Source organism: Pygoscelis adeliae, unplaced genomic scaffold, assembly GCF_000699105.1.
Source record: "Pygoscelis adeliae isolate BGI_AS28 unplaced genomic scaffold, ASM69910v1 Scaffold22, whole genome shotgun sequence".
NCBI classification, from domain to species: Eukaryota; Metazoa; Chordata; class Aves; order Sphenisciformes; family Spheniscidae; genus Pygoscelis; species Pygoscelis adeliae.
Window position 1 is genome coordinate 2,707,103 of NW_008824350.1, and position 23,584 is coordinate 2,730,686.

General features: G+C 40.9%; 1 protein-coding gene across 1 annotated transcript in view; it reads left to right on the plus strand.

Moving 5' to 3' along the window:
- The first annotated feature begins 7,584 nt into the window (after positions 1 to 7,584).
- Positions 7,585 to 23,584, plus strand: part of SPTBN5 (spectrin, beta, non-erythrocytic 5) — a 97,194-nt gene continuing 81,194 nt past the window's right edge. Inside the window, 12 exon segments of the mRNA XM_009319218.1 lie at positions 7,585 to 7,695; positions 10,240 to 10,407; positions 11,709 to 11,828; positions 12,647 to 12,804; positions 13,677 to 13,905; positions 16,678 to 17,309; positions 18,304 to 18,442; positions 19,880 to 20,112; positions 20,546 to 20,655; positions 20,658 to 20,677; positions 21,577 to 21,777; positions 22,951 to 23,157. Coding sequence (XP_009317493.1) covers positions 7,585 to 7,695; positions 10,240 to 10,407; positions 11,709 to 11,828; positions 12,647 to 12,804; positions 13,677 to 13,905; positions 16,678 to 17,309; positions 18,304 to 18,442; positions 19,880 to 20,112; positions 20,546 to 20,655; positions 20,658 to 20,677; positions 21,577 to 21,777; positions 22,951 to 23,157 — 2,328 coding nt within the window.

The following is a 23,584-nucleotide window of genomic DNA, read 5'->3' on the forward strand; positions in this document are numbered from 1 at the left end:
GCAGAGGACCTTTTAGAAAGCTCGGCCCTTGGGCTAGCCTGCCTGTCTTGGGTAGGAAACCCCAGGAGAAAGAGTTGGCTTGCCTTGTGCTGCTAAGGCAGATGAACAAACGCATCTGCTGAAGGTGCCTCCCTTCGCTCAGGATTCATGGCAATGAGCTATCTTCTGGAAATAAATGTCCAAACCCAGCAAACACCTGTTGTGATCAAAGCACAGTCAGGAGGAGGTGTACATGTTTTTCACAATTATATTCAGAAGTCCTGTATCTATGCAGCTTTTCTGACCTCTGAGGGAAAAATACCTTCTCTCGTGGAAACCATGGTATTGAGATGGGTTTCTCTCCCTTTCCCCCCAGGACTTCACGCTAGCACAGACTTGTACCTGGTGATAGACTGTGGGCTCACAGTTACTTTCTGGTCCAGTGAATAATGGAAATTCATTAATGCCAAGTCTGTCTTGCTCTCCCACCTGTTCTTTTCTCTGAGATGGACCTCCATGTTCTTTCTAAGGTGTTGCTAGCTCGACCTTCTATATTCCACTTCAGTCTGGAGCTCTGAAGATTTCATTGTAATGAAAGTAGCTCATTTTACATGGATGGTACGTATATCTCACCGGATGCTGTATTTCAGATGCACTGTAAGGTTTCTATGTATGATTATCATTTTTTAAACAAGAATCTGATGAAGGATGCTGCTCATGCTTAGTGATTTCCTATTTTGGATCATTCTGTGTTTTTTCTCAACATGCATTCATTTAATGTCTACTCTGAAAGTAAGAAATTAACCAACAATGTAACTATAACCAGTAAGTTCAGGGTTTGGCAATTTTAGCCTACAATGGAGAGTAATTGCAATTTTTCTTCTTTTTGCACTGCCCTGTCTTATCTCTTGTCTGCTAAAATTCTCACCCTTAATGTTAACTGTTTATACAATGCTGTCTTTTGCCAACTACCTTCGGTCATTCCACGTGACTGGGTGGCCTTCACAATGAAACTGGGAAGTCTGGGCTGGGAGGGAGCTGTGATTGTAATCAGTAATCTGCTGACTGGGGCAGTGGGGGACCAAAACCTGAGAGCGCACTGTGGCGTACGCCATCCCTGTGGGTAGGGTGCAGTGCTCTGGCACTAAGGGTGCTGGGAGCCAATCTGCCTGTAAGTCTCACAATTTTATTTCATCGATAAATAGAGCTAAATGTTTTATTACTCCAATATACAAATAGCCGCCTAAAATACAGCTGTAAAGGAGAAGTAGTTTTGCCCTCATGCAGTGGTCTTCCTTAGTAGCAATGAATAAAAATGAAAAAATCTGAACCATATGATAAAAATACACTAGTTAAATCCAGCATTGCCAATGCAGTGATTTCTAAGGCCCATTTTCAGTATGATGTTCAAAACATTAAGGCTATTCTGTCACTTGAAACCCTTTATCTATGTTTGTATGAAACGAAAAGAGAATTAAAGTCCTCTGTCCCATGTGTTCATCCCGCAAAGCCTTTGAAGCTCTTACGTTAACTGTTTGTGATTCAGAAACAGAAGGAAAATTTCAAGATAATATAAACAGCTCCAAGAAAAAAATGTCTTTAATTCATGACTAAACAAGCAAATGTGTATTTTCTGTTTCAAAAAGATGACTGAACTTCTTTGTGCCAGGAAAAATAAATCCATCTGATTTTGCTTTAAGCTGTCCTCTTTTTCAAATGCAGCGAGGGGCTCCAGTTCCTTTGGATGATGTAATTCGACTGTTCTGCTTGAATTCTGCTCCCTATTGATGTCATGTCACTGCTAGCCAACTATTCAAAGAGAAAAGCAACTTCTAGTTTAGACTAGAGCATGGGGAGGCTGAGATTTGTAACAGCCCAGCATCCCGGGATGCCAGTTTAGATCCTCCCAGGCAGAGCTCAGCTTTAATAGGAGCTGGGACTCCGTCTGCTGGGACCCTCCTGCCCGCGGGTGGGTGGCACCCTGGGGCGGCTGGTGACGGTGGCGCTGGGAAGGCAGGTATGTGGGGAGCAGAGGGGGCTGTGCCTGGGGGTGGTGAGCTGGAGCCTCTCGGGGAGAGAAGCTGAGAAGTATTTGGCTATTTAGGGACAAAGTTCAGCTGAGAGTCCTGTGAAAGCAGAGAATCTGTGCAGACTGATGGCTGGAGGTCTCCATGCCTCTCCTAAGCAGCTTTTGACTAACTCCCCAACTTTTCTTCAGCTTTAGCATCCCAAATGAGCAAACAGCTTCTTGCAATAATTACTGCCTGCTGCTTTCTGGTGTTCTCAGTATCCCAAGCGTAGCTCCTCTGTGCCATGATGTGGTCTAAGATTTGCTGTAATTCAAGATATGGTTAGGAAATATTCTGGGATCACAGTTCATCTCACCTGTGTCCACACTGCCTTGATGAGATTGAACATCAGCTCTTTGCTGGAGCTGGGGAGGGCAGCAGAGGGGAGGGACCTGTGGGACCCAGGCTGCAGGCTAGTTTCTGCGCTTATTTGGCATGCTGTGGGCTACAAGACCATGCCCTGAGAGGGGGCAGCCTTCCTACTCACAGAATCAAGGCCCAGATGTTTGTTGTTTTGAGACTTTTACATGTGGAAGCAACATGGCTGGAGACACCGTGGGGGGTAGAAGGCTGAGCTGTCATGCATGTGTTTGCACTTAAACTTATTTTCTTTGAGATTTGGGGATCCTTCTCCTTAGCAGAGATCAGACAGGATTTTCATGTACCTTCAGGAATGTGTGTATGCAAAACATAGGTAATGGAGGGTGACAGGCTGTGCCAAACCTTTCACCTGAGCCATGTGAATAAACTCAGTCCTCTGCAAGAGCAGGCATGGGTATGGCCACATGGCTTTTAAATTGGAGCTGGCTTTGCTCAGTGGCAGCTTAGAGCATGGATGTAGTAGCTTGGTACAATGAAGGGCTCATTTAGTTACAGGATTGTCAGCTGTGAATGGCCTTACGTAGGGACGCTTTGGCACACAAAGACATCTGCATCCACCTGTGCAAATGTATTCCCCTCTGGCAGACTCCTCCATCCCGGTGGGTGAGGGCAATGACGGGGGCAAGCCAGTGCTGCCGCCTGGAGAGCAGGGCAGGACCTCCACAGGACCAGGGGTCTGCTGTCCTGGGAAAGCTCATGGCTATCAGCCCTCACTCAGGTCAGGGGTGGGAGTGTGAGCAGCAAACTCGGCATCTGCAACCCTCTGCTAGTCCTGTGACTGTTGCTTTTATGCTCTTTGCGACGGGGGATTAAACATTTCTTTCTGTCTCAGAGAGGAGCTGGGAATTCACATACATGTTGTGGGAGGAGGAGGATGACGACTATATTTAAAAAAAAACAAATAAAATTTCAAACAGGTAGAAAGGAAGTGTCACATCCCTCTTTGTTTTACATGGTGTTGCCAGGAGTGGAAGAGCAGTGGGGGAAGGGCTGAGGGCAGAGGAGCTTTGGGGCTGCAAGCCAGGCTGCTTGGGCATGAGGTCTGTTTGATGTCCATGGTCTCCGTTTCCCTCTTAGGCAGAACAAGGTTGTGGGCAGATAAGAAAGGGTGCTAAAAAAAACTAACATGTCTTACGTGGCTGCTGCTTTGAAGAAGGGAATCCCACGTCAGGGTCCTTCCTGTTAAGAAACAAGAAAACGCTGCTGCCATTGTGAAAAACCGCTCCAGACTGAAAACAGAGCAAGGGAAGGGTGCTCTTCGGGCCCTTTTCCTCCTTCCTGAGGTCGGTGGCAAGGCTCCCCTTTTCTGCAAAGGCAGCAAGAGAGGGCTTGTAATTAGCCTGGAGGGGTGACTTTTTCCTGGTCCCTCCAGGAAACTGCACACAAATATTGTTGTGCCTTTCCTCTTACCTTGTTAGGATATGAAAAACTGAGGAAATGGCTTTATTTTTCAGTGTCACATAAGCATCCACCATTTTAACTTTGAACTGTAGATAGATACTACAAATGGAGATAGATACTCAGGAGTTAATGAAATTTTATACCACATCTTTGATTGCCTTGTATCATCATAAAAAGCAAAGCCAGTGTTTCACACACTTAATCATTTAGATAATAATTAACTTGCAATAGGAAGAAATGCCTGCATCCAGGGCCAATTCACCTACTGGTCCTCTGCCTTCTATTTGATAGGAGCCAAGGACATTTTCTCAACACACACAGCCTAGTCAACCTGTACCAGATTTAAGCCAACTGCCTATAATCCTACCTTTAGAAGAACATAGGTATAACTAAAAGCAAGACAGAAAAGAGAAGAGTGGAATTATAACCAGGCAATGAGCTTACAGAAGAGATGTGAACCGTTGCTGAATTTATATCCCTTTCCTCCTGTCATCCTTTTCCCGTTTAATGATCATTAAGAATTACATTGTAGTAGTTGGCTGGTGAACACAAGTCCAGGAATATGGAGGGAATATTTTGAGTAATAGCTGTAACATATGTATTCAATTTTTTATTTTTAGCTGTCTTATGTGACACTGTGTATGACATTTCTCTAGGGTGCGTACGAAGATACAGATTTTGTTGATAAAGTTTTATCTGTACTGAGGTTTGGGGGGGTTGTTCATTTCTTCTTCTGTGTTTCCTCCCATCACCTTTGGATGCTAACTGAACTACACTTGCCAGAAGGGAAAAGACTGGTATTCCCTTACCTCACCTCTGAGCTGGACATCTTCACTTACAGCTTCTGATTTCAGATACCTGCCCATTTTCTAGCAGTGATTCCCAGTAGCAACCCTCTGGTTCCCAGCAATGATGCCAGGTCAATATGTTCTGTGCTTGTGCGACCTTGTAAGTGACAGAAAGGACACATTGCTATATAAGTTACCAGAATTATTTTCCCTTTTGTTATTAATGAGAAGTCCACAAATTCAGAAACTTTAGAAGCAGCTGGCACTGCCACCTTGATCCCAGTTTGCCCCACCAGCAGCAGGTATCTGTGCACATGAGCTTCCCCAAAGCAGTGACCGGCAAATTCCTAACACTTCACAATTTCACCTTCTCATTTGCCATATCCCAATTTAACCGCTTGGGAATTGCTCTGATCTTTGTACCCTCTGTTGTTCTTTCATTTTCACACTCCATTATCAGGTTCTATTTCCCAGGTAAGAATTCCTTTAGAAAAGCAGCCTGTGATCAGTCAGAGCCTTCAGTGAGATTGTGAAAGATGCTCTTTACAAAAGCATCAGCATGGTGGATGACTATTTTCACTGCTTTGTAGCAATTTTGGTGCTGTTCATACATTATTTTTGAGTGTAAGAATCGGACCAGGCCTGTGACAACCTTCACTCCTTGTGTTCTGATGGGTTATTTCCTTCAGATCAGATGAAAGGTTCATAGGTAGATCATAAATACTTGGTCTCTGTTCCTGAATTCAAAGGTCGTTTTGCCTGAAAACAGCGAGCTGAACATAGGAATAGGAGTGGATCTACAACGGAAAGTCATTCTCCAGAATGACCAGCTGCTGAATGTCAGAAAGGAGTTCCTCCAAACCTGAGTAAGTCCATTTTTTTTAACGTTCTTTGATCTTTTTTCTGTAATGTATTATTATAGCCAGATTTGGCTCTTAGCACTGCCTTTGCATCCTGCAAATGCAGATAATCTATTACAGATCTGTCTTCAGGTAATCATCTAGCAATGCAGGGAGCATTTCTAACTTAATTTAATAAAACAGGTGAGCTATTGTGTGAGGCAATAGCTCAACAAATAAGCTTCCTTTGCACCTAAATGAAATCAGTTTGATCATTGTTCAGGGTGGCTGTAATGCTTGGATAACAACCCTTTTAAAAAAAGGACCCCGCAGACATTCTGAGAACCATTTGGCAAATTCAGAAATGGCATTACGGTATGGGTTAACTGTATGGGTTTATTACATGGGAGTGAGTTAATATTACATCTCTGGCAGGGAAAGGCAATTCTTTGAATATCTGCTCTCCAGATGGAGAAAGTAGGCAGTGCTGAACTAGCCCAAAAGATCAGAAAATATTGTGAGGATCTTCTTTATAGTTCCATTTCAAACTTTGCTAATTCTTCCTTTCTTAAGGTTTTCATCTATGGTCATGATCCTTCCCTGTGTTGTTGCTGAACTGTCAGGCTTCAATGCTGTCCCTGTTTTGCAGAAGTCAAGCACTGGGGGTTAAGAAACATCTGCCAAAAAAAAAAAAAAAAAAAGAAAATGTAGTAACAAATCATTGCTTCTGCATTTCCCACACCTTTTCATCTTGTAAAATGGCAACATTCTTCATATTTATTAGAGCACGGAAAACTATCAGGCAAGCAACTTACCATTTGCAGTGGCTGCTGTTGCTAGTTCCCTATTGCTGTCTTCTCACACTAGGACAGATAATGTTTTGGGTTTTTTTCAGTATTTTATGTTTTATGAATTAAAAGGGCACAGAGCCCAGGATAGCTCAGAACTGGGCCTTCACAAAATGGACACGGTATATTTCGGAAGCAGGTCACCCTGCTCCACACAGGAGCAGTTTGTCAGTTTGTTAATTTTTCATTCCCTTCTCTTTGCAGTGGGTTGACAGCAGCAGACACCTCTCTCCTCTTCCACCATTACAACAGGTTTCTTGGTTTCGCAGCTAGGCTGATATCCAGGTAATACTTACAATTATGGCAGTAGTCCAAGCAGATGATGTTTGGTCACTAAAGATGTCTGTAGTTATGGATCTTACACTGATTTTTTTTTTTTAAGTGATTCTCTTGCCTTCATAACAGCAAGGTCACTGCTGTTACAGATTTACACCGTAAGACAAATGACTCCCAAAGAGTTGTTCAGTTGAGCTGAAATCCAGTTTATTGTGTCACAAACTCTAAAGGGAAGACTCCTCCTTTCTAATCTTCCTGAATGTTCAGCTTGGGTGCTGTGATGAATTACAAGCCTGATTTTTCACTGATATGGATGAGGCAGACAAGTCTGTGATAGCCTGGGGAAGAGGAATAACACATCCCAACTTCCAGCCCAGGACCTTTTCCATGTGATTATGAACCTGTGGCACCATCCTTACAGTAACATCTCCTCATGAGAGGAAAGAACCAAGTTGGTTCCATTTCCTTTCTAAGCAGCTATTTGATTTCTGTTGTAAATACTGTGGTCTGAAAACCAACAGCAGCATCTCAACCAGTCCTCAGAGAACATAACACACTTTCAAGCACTACATTGGAAGTGATTTGCAGATCCCTCTTTTGACAGGATCTAAGATCAGTTCTCTGTCATGTGCTTCCAACACACCCAAGGAAGTTATTGATAGCTTTCAGATCACGGTGCTCTTCATGGGATCAAGTGACTGGGGAGAGACTGAAAGAAAGGAAGTAAAGCTGCGTAGGTACATGTCACATTTTCACCCTGAAACTAGAGATGCGTTTTAAAAGGGAGAACTCAAGTAAGTTAAAAATAAAGTTGAGTGAAATTAAGGTGCAAAGTACAAGCAAAAGGAAATTAAGGTAGTATACTGGGTGTGGTATTGAATCTTGTACCTGTTGGGGCTGGGTTCCTTACATACACTGGGCATGTTACTGTTTTTTGTAGCTGGCCAGGCAGATCTCTTCAGCACTGAGCACCTCACTGGAGTTTCTGACTTCCTAGGTGACCATGGGTACCGAATATGAAAAAGATCATATCAAAAAGCTGCAGGAGCAGCGTATGTCCATGCAAAAGAAAACCTTCACCAACTGGATGAACAATGTCTTCTTCAGGAATAATGTAGGTAGCTCCTTCAATTTGGGGATTTTTTTCTGTTTTTTAGTTTATTTATTTCACCCACTGTATTCTTTTTTTATGTTCTTTTTTTACATATTTTTCCTGAGTGTTGTCATTACACATATATGCAAGCAAGGAAGGCTTTGACTAACCAGAGTGCTCCAGCCTGTATCTTTTACCTTACATCTGTCTCCATTGTCCATGTTACCAGTCTTCTCTGAAATTAGGGTTCACTTTTGTAGACTTTATAACCCTGTCATATAGTGATGTCCACTGTATCTTGGTGATCATTTCAGAGGAAGATCTTTATTTGCTCTTCTTTTTCCTATAAGTAAAGTGTCTGCGAATGTCTGGATTTCCCCAAACAATGCTCAGTTCTTAATTGCCTGGCCAAAATTTAAGACTTTCTGCTTTGCCTGATCGGTCCAGCTTGATTTGCTGCTCAATGTCTCTGAAAAAGTTGCCTTAAGTCTAGCAATTTCAGACGTACTACCATGCAAGTATAGACCAGTTTGTTTTCAGTAAGCCTCAGACTTCCAAAAAGCTTCAGAGCTAGTGTACAGTTGATTTGTGTGTGCAAGGTAACTCCAACATATTCCAAAAGTCTCCAGGCTTACTGCAGATAAACTCATTTCAGGCACAAATGATGTAGCTGTGTCACAGTAGGGAACTACAACATCCAAAACCAATTCCCTTTTCCAGAGTCTGTAGCTGATATTAATGTAGTTGATATTAATGAAAATGGACCTTGGCGACACCAAGCAGGACAAGGTCTCTTGGTTCCATTCTAGCTCATCACTATTATATGATGTTTCAGTACTAGATGCATTTTTTTCAGTGTAATGTTTTAAGCTGGTGATTGGTGCAAAGGCAGCCTCAGACCACAACAAACTTTTAAATTTATTTTTCTTACCATGAGAGAAGAACTGCAAAACACATTCTCATTTTGCCACCTGCAGAAAGTTAGTTTTTTATGCTGTAGGAAATTATTTCTGTTTATCTCCAGATAAATACATATACTTTCTCATTTTAAAAACACCTTCAAGTTCAAAGATTAAAATGCCAGTCTTAACTGCCTGCACAGTACTTGTTCATGTATCATAAAAGCCTGCGAGAGCTTTCCAAACCATATACGGTAAGAAACAGTGCAGAGACTGACATCTTATCTAGGTCTTCTCAGCAACATAGTCTCAGCTTTTCAACACACACTTTAATGTGATCATACTACAGCACACTGCAGTATTCTCAGTTACACTGTTGACTACTTCAAGTCTGGCACTAAGGATGCTATTGGATTGAATTTGTTAAGCAATCTGTGACTGGTATCTTTATGGGAAGAATGATGCAACAAAGATATTAAAACTATTGCTGGCTGAGGCATAAAACAGACATATGAAGACTGTCTTTTTACAAATTTAAATGGAACTATTCTTCATTTATAGAAGTGTCACAGAATATAACAGCTTTAATGTTTTTTATGGTAATATACCATAGGCAGAATTTTAAGTTTATTTAATATGCAAAAAGAAATAAAATTGGCAACTAAACAGGGAGTTTGTCATGGAGATAATCAGTCAGAGAAAGTTGTAAATTCTTGTTCCACACACAGTACAGACTTAAAGTCTCTCTGAGTTGCTTTTACACTTTCAGTGTTTTCTTCTTTCCCTGGAGAAAAGATCTGTTAAACTGATTAATAATTGGTCAGGAATGAAAAAGTGCATATCTGTTACTTGTCCTTCTTTTCCCCTACATGTAACTATTCTCTGAATTAAAAAAAGCTACTATTTAACTTAAGAATTATTTTTTTCCTGAAGACAAAAAGATTATTTACCATGATTTCAAAATCACAGTAAATTATTGTTGGGTGTGTGGTATGGTTTTAATGTCACTTGTCGATGGCTAGTGGCATAAGGCCAAAAGGAAACACTCAAGGCAAGTTCTTGTTAGGTCAGAGTACACACTATGTCATGTTGTATCATCTAAGCACTGGGTGACCTCACTACTAGCAGAAATGAAATACGTTTTTGTAAAAGATCTTAATCTTTTGCGTAGTGTGAGACTCTGGCTAAAAATATGGTGACAGCACAGGTCTAAGCAGGATGTAATAGACTTCGTTGAGACTATGGAGTAAGAACTGAGTCATTGAATGGGATTATCAGCTCAATTTTTAAATGAAATGCATTGCTCAAAATAAAAAGTTGAAAAGATTCATTTGAACTGAAATAGAAAATGTTAGTACTTCCAAAATGTTTAATTTTGAAAATGCTGAACTTTTTTATATTTTTCAAAATCTCCTCCTTTTTTCTTTATTTGCCAGTTGTGGGTTTGTTTGGTTTTTTTACTTCAGCCTACTTTCATAAATAATGTCAGTCCACCTGCAAATCCATTTTTTGTGAATTAAGATTCATCACTTTTTGCCTATATGCACTGACATACAGCAGACTCTGTGAAACAGCAAGAGTGTGTTGTTTGTTTAGTATTAGAAGTCGAGTGTTCTGTGGGCCAAATGTTCAGCCAGAGTCTGTATTGTCTGACTGGTCTTCGCAGGTAAAGGTTGAGATAGAAGATATTTACACAGACCTGAAGGATGGCATCTCTCTCATGCAACTCCTGGAGCTGCTCTCTGGAGAAGCTTTGCCCAGACCAAACCGGGGAAAGATGAGAGTGCATTTTCTAGAGAACAACAGCAAAGCCATCACATTTCTGAAATCCAAGGTAAGTTAATATTGATATTAGAGATCACAATAGCTTATGTATGTTACTAACTAATTATAGAATTATGTTCATTATGATTTCCCCCTCTAATACACAGTAAGATATTCTTTGAAGACAGGCCAGGGGTATTATTAAAAGAAAAAAAAGACATCAGATTTTAATTTCTTTATTTGTGTAACATGACTTATAAACAGCTAATGTTCCCCCAAAACAAGTCACACCTAAATGAGAACATACTGCATTTCTATATCGTTGTAGATGTTGTGTTTTCCCAGATGTTGGGGGAGAGCAAACATCATTAGGCAAAGTTGAAGCTACCTGGTATAAAAATGGAGATTTTTTTTAAAGCTCCGATTCTAACAGTTTCAGCAAGTCATTGCAGTGGTTTTATTTATTCCAGTTGTGCATCCCCATTTCAGCTACAAGTTAGTATGTAATCTATTTTCTTTTCCAAGCAAACAATTTATTGTAGACCTCTCTGGAAAATCATCACACAAAGCTCTGTGCTATGAAATCCAAAGGAGCAGAGGGGTTTCATAGCAGTAAACGTGGGAAAGTATATAATGTCTCGATTTTTGCTAATTACAAAATAAATGCAATACAGCACGGGGCTCCAGCTGACATATGCCTGCTAAGGGTACACACCGTGTAAGGCCCAGTGGTATGTGCACATCCAGGCTCTGCCAGCTGGACCAGCTAACCATCACTTGTCACATGCACTTGTCACATGAGTCCAGCCTCCAGGGAGGGGATCATGCAGGTAGCAGGAGCCAGTATAGCATGCTCAGACTTCTTGAGGAGATACCGCCTTGTTGTCATAAACCACAACCCTGCTTGCCGCTCAAGTAATAGTGGAGAAGGCAGCCATGGCTTGTTTAGTAGGATGTTTGTAATGTTTGGTGAGCCCAAGAGCTATATGTTGACTAGCTTACTGGAGACCAGATAGAGGAGATGATCTCTGAGTTTGCCCTGTTGTCACTCCTTTGGAGGAAAGGAGCACTGAATTGTGTTTCTTTCCTCTCCTTACCCACCAGTTTTCAAAACCCTTATAGGAACTTTAAGTCTTTGAGACCACCATCCCTTTGCCAGGCTTTTGCTGAAACACATCCTTGGTGCACGTGAGAGCTAGGGGGTGAACATGGGAGCTCGCAGGTATATAGACAAATGAAGACATCACGTAAAACCTGTTTCCGTAAGAAAACAGCCTGAATTCCCCCTTCAATAGCAGCTTGTTACACAGATACCTCCTTCAGAGAGCAGGACATGAGTACTTTTATGCTGAATGGGTATTGGTTTATTAGCAGGTACAAGTAAAAGTGATTGGTCCTGAGAATATCGTAGATGGTGACAGAACCTTAATCCTGGGACTTATCTGGATCATTATACTTCGATTTCAGATTTCGTCTATCAAACTTGATAAGGTAAAACAGTGTCTTTGTCTTTTTGCCTGATTAGAGTATTTCAGAGACTTTGTAGAGTTTCAGGCCAGCAAGGATCATTTTGATGATGTTTCCTGCCCGTTTTGGTCATGCAGGTCTTATAATATTACCCAGTTACTCAGCCAGCTATTTCTAAAAGCAATTGAATCCATTTTATAGTTTCTCAAAGAGACAGAAAACAGTAACTTGGAGGTAGACAGGATATCCATGTTCCTTACTCTCTTCCACAAACTTTTTACTGGCTTTTGACTCCAGAAAGAATTTCTCTGATGACAGTTCTCTCTAGATTTGAACTGCATGCTTCTCCTTTGCTCTTTCTCTGAAGAAAAGTATTCTTTTTTAAATTATTTAACATGTACTCTAAGTACATGAAAGATAAGACCCTGTGAAGGTATTATGAAATCAAAGTTAATAATTTCTAACATTAGACCTGGATACATTATATTTGTTTCTGAGTTCTAGTTCACAGCTAAGGAAGCAAACAAACTGAGCTTTGCTTTCCACTTGATTTCTACAAACGTTGCAGAAGAGAAACATTTAAAAACTTTTTAACACCTGCATTTCACGTTATAATTTTTTAGTTCATTCAATTCACTTTTACTTTAATAGAAAACTTCTACTTTCATGTTAAATCAGTCTACCCTCATGGCAGATTCTGTCTGCAAGTCGTGACTTTGAGGTGATTTGCGAATAGGGCAGAAGTAATACAAAGTGATCTTTGGGAACATAAGCGTAAACCCACTGATGCTACTTCCATGTATTGTTCACACTGATTTTTCTTTTCCCTGCTCTCTTCACAGGAAGAATTTGGAGGCAGAGCTGACGTTCTATTTGCCAATGAAGCCTTACTACTCTGGTGTCAGCATAAAACTGCCAGTTATTCCAATGTGAATGTGAAGGACTTCTCCAAAAGCTGGAGTGATGGGCTGGCCTTCAATGCACTCATACATGCTCACAGGTAAGATCTGATGGATCAGTTCAGGAGGAGTTGCTCATTGCTGTTTCTAGCTCCGCAACAAGTTGTTCCAGGGTCTGAATTACAAGTATTTGTCGAGAAACTGTCAAATTCTCCCTTTGCCCTTTCTCACTGAAGACTTTCCTTTCTTAAATGGATAGTGTCTCTCTGAGAAAGGAAGGACCAAAAGCTCCTGTTTGGTAGTTCCTTTTGTTGGGCATAAAATCGAATTTCCAAGGGAATATCACACATAATGGGCAGCAAATAATGCTGCCCATTATTTGGTCTTAGCCCCTCAATCATGTTCCCATTGCTCTTTTCAAAAGTCATTATTTTAGAGACTGGTTTTATTGTATTAACTTTGTGAGCATGTATACCTTCTGGTTCAACTGCAACAGAGTAACAACCTCTCAGTCTCTTTCTCTGGCCCTTTGAAAAAGTGTGAAGAAAACAGCCCAAAGCAGAAGAGAGAAACCACTTGGGAGAACCTTGAACATTTCTTCTCCTATTAACAGTTCTGCTGAATGTTCTAGCAGGATACCACTGCGGGATCCTCTAACTTACCCAGCTGGGAGTCACCTCCCTTTTCAGAATTGCCTCTCTAGTGGGCTTTGGTTTTCACCCATCAGTGAAGAGGATAAATAAGTGAAGGGCAGATTTGCTGGGAGTGGTACTTCAATTTCATAAGGGACAATTTTCTTCCTGTTATCTAGGCAAGGGGTGATGCTCTTGAATGAAGCTCAGGGTCAGAGTAATGTCAGCGTTAATGTCACATTCCTTAGTCTAATAAACAGTTTATGGTTTATAATCTGAAAGAACTTATGACAAACATAAATCTTTCTTCCCCTCCACGCCCTGTTCTTCTCCTTGCCCAGGCCTGATCTTATCCACTATAGTTCACTGCGGCAGGACCAGCCCATCAAAAACCTGAACAATGCCTTCAATGTTGCTGAGAAAGAGCTAGGAATCAGCAAACTGCTTGATGCTGAGGATGTGGCAGTACCCTACCCAGATGAGAGATCCATCATGACTTATGTGTCACTCTATTACCACTACTTCTCCAGACTGAAACAAGGACAGACAATACAAAAGCGACTTACCAAAGTAAGTGCATTGCTATCTTCAGAAGTTAAAAGTTAAATACATAAAGCTAAATTTATGTTGGAATTTTTTTTTTTTGGGTGCGAGCTCAACTTCAGGATCATTTGAACTGAATCAAATGGAACAGCCATTTGAAAGACCTCTTATCGTCACTTGAATCTTGAGAGGTGTCTGTAGACTCTCTGATCTCTAAAAGGGATTGTATTTATCTCACTGAAAATGAATCCCTTTTTGACCTCACAGTTTCTGTTTGAGAACTGATGTGGTTCCAAGGCAGCTTGAGGCATACAGATCTCATTAATCTTGGGAAGATTACTGCTAGGCAAAAGCAGACCTAGTCAACAATTTTCTGATTTAATAGGAAAGATGATACGTTATTCTATGAGACTACTTTGGATTTTTATTTCCTGTGAAAATCCTCATCCTTTCTTTCGAACTCCTTAGTCAGGTACTAAATAAATAAATAAAAAGACATGAAAAAAGAGGGAGTGCAAAAGAAGGGGAAACACTCCTAGGGGAAAAAAACCCCAAAGCTAAAAACCCTTTTTTTTTCAGTTTCAACATGCCTTTTGTCTCACATACGATCATGAGTTCTATTAAAAACTACTTGCATCCTGTTGATGGAAAACTGAAGGAATTTTGTGGTTGTTCCACTGAATACCACTTTCCTTAGAGAGAATTTCTTTTCTACCTTCAGAATAACCTATTCTGGTTTTGTCAAAAATACAAAACAAATAGCCCACAGAAAACCTACCCACCCAGGATGGGTCCTACATGAACATCCACATGTGCATGAACATGCAAAAAATCCAAACTAGACTTCCCTGGTGGTGAGAAGGTGAAAAGCTTTTGCAAAGCAGGGCTTGCTCAGCTAACAAAGTCGTCTGGGACAAGAACAAGACGATCCCAAAACATGTATCAGTAACAGTGATGTTCTCTGAAGAAAAGTGTTAGATGAGAGCAGGACTTGGAATTCGGTCAAACAAAGACTGGGCATCAGTGAGAAGAGTTGGCAGTAGGATTTGACTGGTCTACACGTGAGTCTCTGGATTTTGGCCAGGAGACATTATATTTCTTCTGATAAACCTGAAATGGTCCTTGAGTCACCAAGCGTGTATTAGAGGAACTGTAAGGATCAAATAGGACGTAACTTTTGTATTACGGGAAAAAACAGAAAGAGTATTTCTTACTCTGTTCTTTTTCAGTTCTTCTTGTGCTCCACTGTTTTTCCCATTTTGTATAGGTATATTTACTCTTTCTTTTCTCTCTCTCTTTTCACTTACCTGCTTCTTTTTCTCTCTTTGCCTCCTTTCCTGTTTTTAGCCCGTCTCTAGTATTGCGTTCCTGTCTTCCTGCATTTCTGACACACACAAACATTCAGAAGGAGAACAAAACAGATGTTAATCTCTTCATGTCCTTAGTCCCCTCAAATAGGCAGCTCTGAATTTACTAATAGGATTGGGGAGGGAAGCCTGAATGTGTCAAGTAAGCTTTTGCATTCAAACTAAGTGTGTGACCAGGATAGCAGAGAGAATCAACCCAGGGAGGTAAATCTCCTTTCCCCCTCCCATGTGAGGTGACCATGCATTTGCTAGGATCTTTCAGCAAGAATTGGGTACGATGGCAGAAAATTCAGAAGGGAGCCCTGATGTCACGGGCTGCTTTTCCTGCACTACAGGTTGGTGCTGTTTTACTCCTCTTCCAACACTGTGACACTTATTCATTGCCAAGTGCGCTTTCTGGTAGGTAAAAGCAGATTACCACTTGCAAGGACTGGGTCTTTGCTCAGTGCCATCTCCCTTACTAATCTGCCTGTTTGGAGCAGGCATGCTCAGGGGAATGATAGAGGCAGACAACATTGTTCAGCATTAAACCTGACGTCTGCAGGAGGGCTACTGAGTTAGGGTGAGGAAAAAATATAATATAAAGTAAAAAGACAAAGATGGAAAAAAATGTAAAATGGAAAGAAAGGATTATTTTTTTCTAACACTTTTTATTTCATTACGGATTTCATTCTAAATGTTTGCCCTAGTGTTTACCTGAACTTGAAATAAAGGCAGGTCAGACCACAAATGAAACAGATAAATGTCCTGGACTTGGAAAATTAGTATTGAATCAGAGTTAACATCCTTACCAAACCCCTGTTGGCTATGAGACATTCTCTAATAATTTATATAAAGAAAAACAGCTCCAACAGAAGAAATTGAGAAGGGGCTGTTTGACCACAATCTGCTGTGGGTATGTGAAAGAACCAGGATCTTGTCAGATGGTTTCCTGCAGCCGAAGGTGGTAAAGCTAAGAGGGTGTAGTTGCATATTAGATGGGATAGGATTGTTTTGTTTTTAGGAATGAGAGTGGGGGAAAAAAATCTGTTTTTTTCCATTGTGAAACAAAAAAATCTGAACCCTCAGTTTGGGATTCTTGCTTTCTAGTCAGCCTGCATAGGAACTGCTGACAGTCTCCACATGCATGCTGTTTATTCCAAAACTAACCTTTTCTTAAATAAAAACTGAAATGAGACATTAAATAATATTTATTTATCTGTGCTTTATAGAAGGTTATTCTAGGATTTCACCTGGCCTCAGATGTGACAGCTATATCACCACATTGGTATAAAATTGCCACTGTGGCAACCTGCTTGTTAAATACTATTTTCCTGACATATATTCAACTGTTTGAATCCTAAGCTTGGTTTATGAAGATGTTGTTTTCTGTTCACCCACCTTGCTTTGTTCTGCTTCTTATGTGGCTTGTAACTTCATCTTCCCACCACAGATCATGTTCTTCCTGAAGGAGATAGATGACTTGAAGCTTCTGTATGAGCAGATGGTCTCTGACCTCCTGAAATGGATTAAACAGAAGGTGACGGAACTGGATGACCGTCATTTCCCCAACTCTCTTCAGGAAATGTGGCTGCTCATGGCCAACTTCAAGACCTTTCGCACTCTGGAGAAACCCCCCAAATATCAAGAGAAGGGCGTGATTGAAGCTCACCTCTTCAACATCAGGACCAAGCAGAGAGCCAACAACCAACGGCCATACGTGCCCCCAGAGGGGAGGATGCTGCAGGATGTGGAAAAGCACTGGATTATCCTGGAAAAGGCAGAGCACAACCGGGGAAAAGCGCTGCAGAAGGAGATGCTGAGGCTAGAAAGGCTGGAACAGCTAGCCCAGAGGTTCATGAATAAGGCAGCCCTGCGTGAGTCCTACTTGGAAGACATGAGGAAAGTGATTGGGAAGCAGGACTTCTGGCCGGAGAGCGCAGACAGGATGGAGGCTGCCAGTAAGAAGCTGGAAGCCATTGTGGCAGATGTGCTCCCCAGGAGGGAACGCTTCACAGCTTTGGATGAAATGGCCACAGTCATCAGCCAGGAGAACTATCATGGCAAAGATCAAATCATGAAGAAGTGAGTGACAGTCATGAGACTGTGTAGTGGTGGAGGTTGAAATTAGCTGAAATTCTGTGGTGTGGTGGAAGAAAATGAATTGTAGCTATGAATTGTAGCTCTGCTCCTCTTGAGTAGTACTGGCAGGAATTTCTTCTACCTGTGAACAGTTTCAGCATATAAGACAAATGCTTCATCATCTTTAAAATTTTATTTTTCTTCTTGAATGATCAAACCCTCAGACTGATTTCTGTTGAAAATTAGTTTTAGAATATTTTCATTATATATGAAAATACTTGTTCTGCCAAAAATCCTATCTTCCATCAAAAATGCTTAGAGGGATACAATTTTTTTCCAAATCAACACATTTCTGTTTGTGTGTTGTTTGGGGACTCACAGATTAGTTAAGGCACAAAGTCTTCTCAGATTGATTCCAGTTTGAAGCAAATCTTGAGAAATTATGACTTCTCTGAGTATCAATATAGCCTGCTTTGGGAATGGCTAAGAATGCCGTACAAATAGCTTCTCTTGTGGTATTTCAATGCTTTTCAAAGTTCAGACAAAATCAGAAACCTGTGAGAAAACTAAGAAAAACAGTTATAAAAGAGTAAACCAAACTCTTTATGAGATCAGATTGTGACTTATGATATCGTTTAGATTAATTTTTTACTTTAAGCAGCCATTTAAAGACCACTTCTTTTTTCCAAGCCTTTCCATTGTATCAGATGAAAGCAATGTGGGATGTCAGGTATGAGGATCCATAAAAAACAATGTCTAAATTAAAGAAGTCAATGACTTCTAGTTGATGTGCTAGTCAAAATTCCTCCCTGTGATCACACTAATTAGATAATAGCATTGCTTTGATCTGTTTTGTGATCATGGCCTGTCCTCTTGCACTAGTGGCAAGAGTTGTGTGTGTTCATTTAGCTCCTCTAAAGCTGCAAGCACTGAGAATCTCCCAGTGCTGCCCAAAGTCTTTGGTCCAAATTGGTCATTTCTCTCCCTTCCTTTGTAGGCAAAACAGCATTTCAAAGCAATGGCAGGATCTTTTGGATCAGCTGCAGAGACGACAACACTCCCTGGGTACAATGCAGGAAATTCTGGGCCTCCTGAGGGACATTGATGCCATTACGGAAGAGCTGAAAGAGCTGCAGGTACTGAGCCCTCTCGACCGGCACACAGTTTGCACTGCTACCGGTGTGTGTCCCTAAAAAAGCCCCCATGTTCCAGGGACTGCCTGGTGCCAACAGAAGATAAGTCTATCAGCTATAGAAAAAATACACCATGTTTACTTAGATGCCTAACTATGCATTTCAGTTCATCATTGCAGGTAACTACATGAGAAGAAACAGGCTTTGCTACAGGGGCTCTCCCTAATCAGAAAGCCAGATATGATATTACAGGGAGTGCACTACAGGTTCAAGTTATGTAGTAAAATAAAGATGGGAGATAATCTTCACCTAAATTTAGAAGTGTAAAAGCAAAAGTGGAATGAAACAGCGCCCTGTTCCCATTCCACATAATTCTTCTGGATTACCTTCTGGAAGTACCTCCAGTGATTCTACAGTTGGGGACTAGCTCAGGCATACGTCTAGCTTTCAGGTATCGAAACTTTTGAGAGCGAAAAGTTCCACTGTAAATGCACAGTGATTGCTTTTAGCGAGAATTTCCAAGTGTTACCAGAGTGTCAGAGCCCAAAGTCTTCTCTTTAGCATAGGAAATAACTGGTTTCATATTGATTTTGTAATGGCAGGAAGTATATATACATCCTTTGGTCTTGCCTTGTCTTATTTAAAGACAGAAAAATCCTTACAACTATGGGTTGCCTTGTACCTAAGTTGAAAGAGTCAACAGGCTATAGGAAGTTGTGAATTTCAAATTAAAGATAAGAACTATCCATAAGTTATGAATCTTTCTGTTCTAATGTTAGTAAGCAAAGAACACCTAATGGTAATAACGTTGTTGGAACCGTGATAGCCTGAGGATATGCAGAAGATAGGTAAGGAAAGATAGCATCCTACAATAGGATTGATAATTGTATCCATTGATACAATTAGAAAGAGGACAGACTTTTAAGCACTTGGTACCTTCATCAGCCACCAGTTAAATACTATGAAGTACTTATTTTCATTATTTAGATAGCAAAGGCAAGTAAGTCCCTCAAACAAAAAAACATTGCAGTCAAAACATACCATAAAATGGGATATTGTAGAATTCTCCAAATACAGACTGTGAATCAATCTGCCTACAGATGGGTGTATAGCAAAGGGCTATTCCTTGCGCCCACAATTCTGAGACCTTGAGTGCTTAATCAATAGAAATAACTTAGGTGTGAAAACAGATGCTTATTTGAAGAGACCATTACTTGTACTGCAGTAGATAGAAACTCTGGATTGTTGCCACTAGCTTGTGAAATTGAAAGAAAAGTATGATTCCTCTAATTAAGCAGCTTTTCAGCTTCACCTAGCTGACATCATTCTTTTACATTTAAAAGCTGTAAGAGTCAACAGGAACCTTTCAACAGATTTCTTTGTACTGAGCCCCTGGATGCACTCTCTGCCAATGCCTTTTGTTTCTCACTTCGTTTGCAGGTGCTAGTGAATTCCCAGGACTGTGGGAAGCAGCTCCTGGAGGTAGTAGATTTGCTGCAGAAGCACAACTTGGTTGACTCACAGATCTCTTCCTACGATGATAGATTAACACACATCACCCAGAGGACAGCAGAAATCAGCAAGGACAGAACAGTTAAACCAGAAGTGCTTTATGCGAAAGTTCAGATGCTTCGTCAGCTGTATCAGAACCTTATAGCTGTGAGCAAGTCACGGTAGGGCTGCACTTATGGCTTTTTTCTTCTGTGGCCAATCACTCCCTTAATCAGAAGACACAGTTTCCCAGCATTTGAAATTTTTCATTTCTCCATTTATGAAGACATAACACAAGCAACTTGAGTGTCTTGATTGCAGCTGACTGAAAAAGATCACTCGCTTTCATAGGTGAAGAATAGCTTCATTCTCAGCATTTATTATGACTTACTTTATGTGAAGTCTGAATAGCATGTGATTATCTCATCTCCTAGAGGAAGAGGGAAATGTAATTTTGTTTCCTTTGTCTTATTCCATGAATAAATTAATCTATGACAAAGAGGAGTTAAAGGCATTCAAATTTTGGATTTTCTAAATTCCTCTTTGATTATGCTATCATTGTCTCCATTGGATCCTAATTCTGACTGAGATATACTGTTTGTTTCTTTGTTTCAGAAAATCTCAGCTGGAAGATGCTTTGAAGCTTTTTGAATTCTTCCGTGACTGCAAAGAGGAAGAATCATGGATCTCTGAGAAATGGAAGCTAGCAAGAACGACGACATTAGGGCCTCTATTCAGAAGCACAAGGTATCTTACTTTGCTGGTGGTGCCTTGTCTTTGTATTATAGCAAGATTTTAGAACATCTATTTCCTTCAGTTCAGTCAGCGCAGCACTTCAAGAAAGCTGTCAAACCACTCGTTATCTCAAGTGTCATGACCAGTGATAGGAATTTTTAAAAAATGTATAGGATAGGGATTTTTCCCCAAGAGGGGAAGGAAAGGGTAGAGAAGGAGTATGTTTCAGTATACTGGAGTAGAAGTGCAGCTTCTAGTGAAGACACTGGGCTCCATATTAGCTTACTTTGGATGGGAGGGAAAAAAGGTTGCTAGTTTTTGGTTTTCCCACCCACCTGTCCTGGCCAAGAGAGATGTGGGGAAAGAAAGAGATAGGGAAAAGAAGACAGATATCCACAGACAAGATGGATAACATTGTGTGAGCTTACAAATCTGTTGCCACTTTCCCTAAGAGCTTGCTGTGGGCTAATATCAAAAGTTTAGCTATATGAGCTACTACCTTCTTACGGCAAAGAATCACTGTGAACAAGTGAGAGAGACCTGTGGACTTGAGAACTTGCATGACAAAACTGAAACAGGAGCCTCTTCTGTAATTTTTATATACATTTGTGTGCATCTGTTTGTGTATTTCTGGAAGGCATAAGACAGCTAAATCAGTGGATGACAAACAAGTCTCCCTACAGAGAAGACTGCATAACAACCTTCACATCAAAGGCAAAAAGTAGGACAGTAACTTGTGTGTGGGGAGCCAAGGGGCAATCATCTCAGGGCTCAGGGAAAAGTCATAGGCATGGATAAGACACAGGGCTCTTGGAATTGCATGTATTACAGTAGTGGAGAATAGGACCCCCTCTTTGCTCTCAGCTGGTGGGGAGTGAGTTTTGCTGACGTGTCTCCCGTCCTTCTGCTAGGCTCTCGAAGCGGAGTGCAATTCCCACAGGGCCGTATGTGCAGATGTGATGAGGAGGGGCTGGGAGCTCAGCCAGAAGAACCCTACGCACCAGGAGGACATTCTGAGGCAGACAGACAACCTCCAGAAGTTGTGGCAGCAGCTCCAAGATGAGGTGGCTGATCGCAAAAGCCGCCTGCAGGCAGCAGCTCTCATCAAACAGGTAAGCAGGGCTCTGCTATGGTGTGTGGTATGGGAGGGACGGATGTGGTTCAGTTCTGCCACATGCCCCTGCATGCAGGGCAACAGTGGCAGGAAGCCTTCAGGTGTCAGTCTTCAAAAAGATCTCCAGCAGCAAAGTCTCAATCCTCCTGCAAGCCAGCCAGGCAGGAGATTTGAGCAGCTGGGAGCTGCTCTAAGTTAAAAATGCTAATGGAAATAGCTCACATAATAGTGCTGATGCAGTCTTTTCTGAGGGTGGGATCTGGGTAGCTGTGTGCCATTATTCTAACATGAAAAAAAAAAACAACCCAAAAACCAACAACGAAAGAAACATGCCATAAGACTTGGATCGACCGTGAACTTCCCAAAGCCTGGGAAACGTTTGACCCTGCCATTCTGATCTACACTTTTACACCTACAAACATTCACATATGTGCAAATAAAAAGCTCTTGTAAAAGCAGCATTCACAAATCACGTAACTTCTCTCAGATATTCTTATTCTCCCTTTCCTAAGTTTTTTGCTCAGTCTGTTGTTCCCATGAGACACTTGAACAAAACTTAACAGCTTTGTTCTTGACAAAGTCTAAATTGTCTCTTCTGTCTAGTGATTTTAACATCATTATGGTGTTTTAGTTCTTTCTTTTTCCTTCACTACTATGGGTTTTCTTTTTTTCTATTGTACCTTTATCATAGATCTCAAAATCGTGTTTTGCCTTTTTACAACCCTAGCCAGGCAGACTGCAAATTCTGGAAAAAAGAAGAAAGCTTTTGTTGTAGACTGAGTTAATTGTTGGAATATTCCTTAGAACCTTTAGTAAATATCTGTTGGAATTACATGGTGCCTACCAACATCATACATTGTGGGTTCCTTTTACCACTGCTATTAAGCACCGTAAAGTTTTAGTTAGTTAGGAGTTTTTAAAGAGTTATGTAGGCAATCCTTGAATCTATTTGCTCACTGTGATTCTGTGAATTATCTGTGCTTGATGTGATCATGAAATACATCACAGATTTAGAGCTACTTTATTCATAGCTTTCACAACACCTGGAAGTAACCTTATAGCTACAGACCTAATGGCATTTCTGCCTTATTCATTATTTTCAAAACAAGAAGGAGCTAGATATGATACTTTCAGGATGAAACCAAGTGTTTTCTTCCCTGCGTTCCTTCAGTACTTTGCTGACATCGATGAAGCAAATTCATGGTTGCGAGAAAGGCAGCCCCTTCTGGCCAGCAAGGACTACGGAAAAGATGAATCAAGCGCCGAAGCACTGTTGCATCGTCACTTGCGCCTGGAGAAGGAGATTGCAGCCTACTCCTCTGAGATGAGACGCCTGAAAGAGCAGGCTGATGTTGCAGCAGAGCAAGCTCCAGCTGCAGTAAGTAGATGAGGGGTTGTGTCACATTTTGCTGAAGAATGTAAATTAAATGTTTTTTAATTATGTAAGATATTTTTATTTGGCCAGAATAGAATAGTCCAAAGGACCTAAACAAGAACATTTTTTTTAATTCAAAAGCAATTTTTAATTAGAATTGAGGCAAATTTTTAGGTGACAAGTTCATTGGCCCACCTAGTTAGTGTTCTGTGAAATGCTAGAAATATGCTATATTAGTCTATATTAGTTCCCTCTACCAGTCCTCACAAATACCTTCTCGCTTTTTATTCTCATAACATTATTCATTTCAATCAGCTTTAAAAAGCAGACATTAATCTAAACATCTTTACAAACTCTTTCTGCATTTAACGTAGTGATGGACCATCCCACAGCTCCAGGAGCAATTCATACTATCCCAGGACGGATGTTT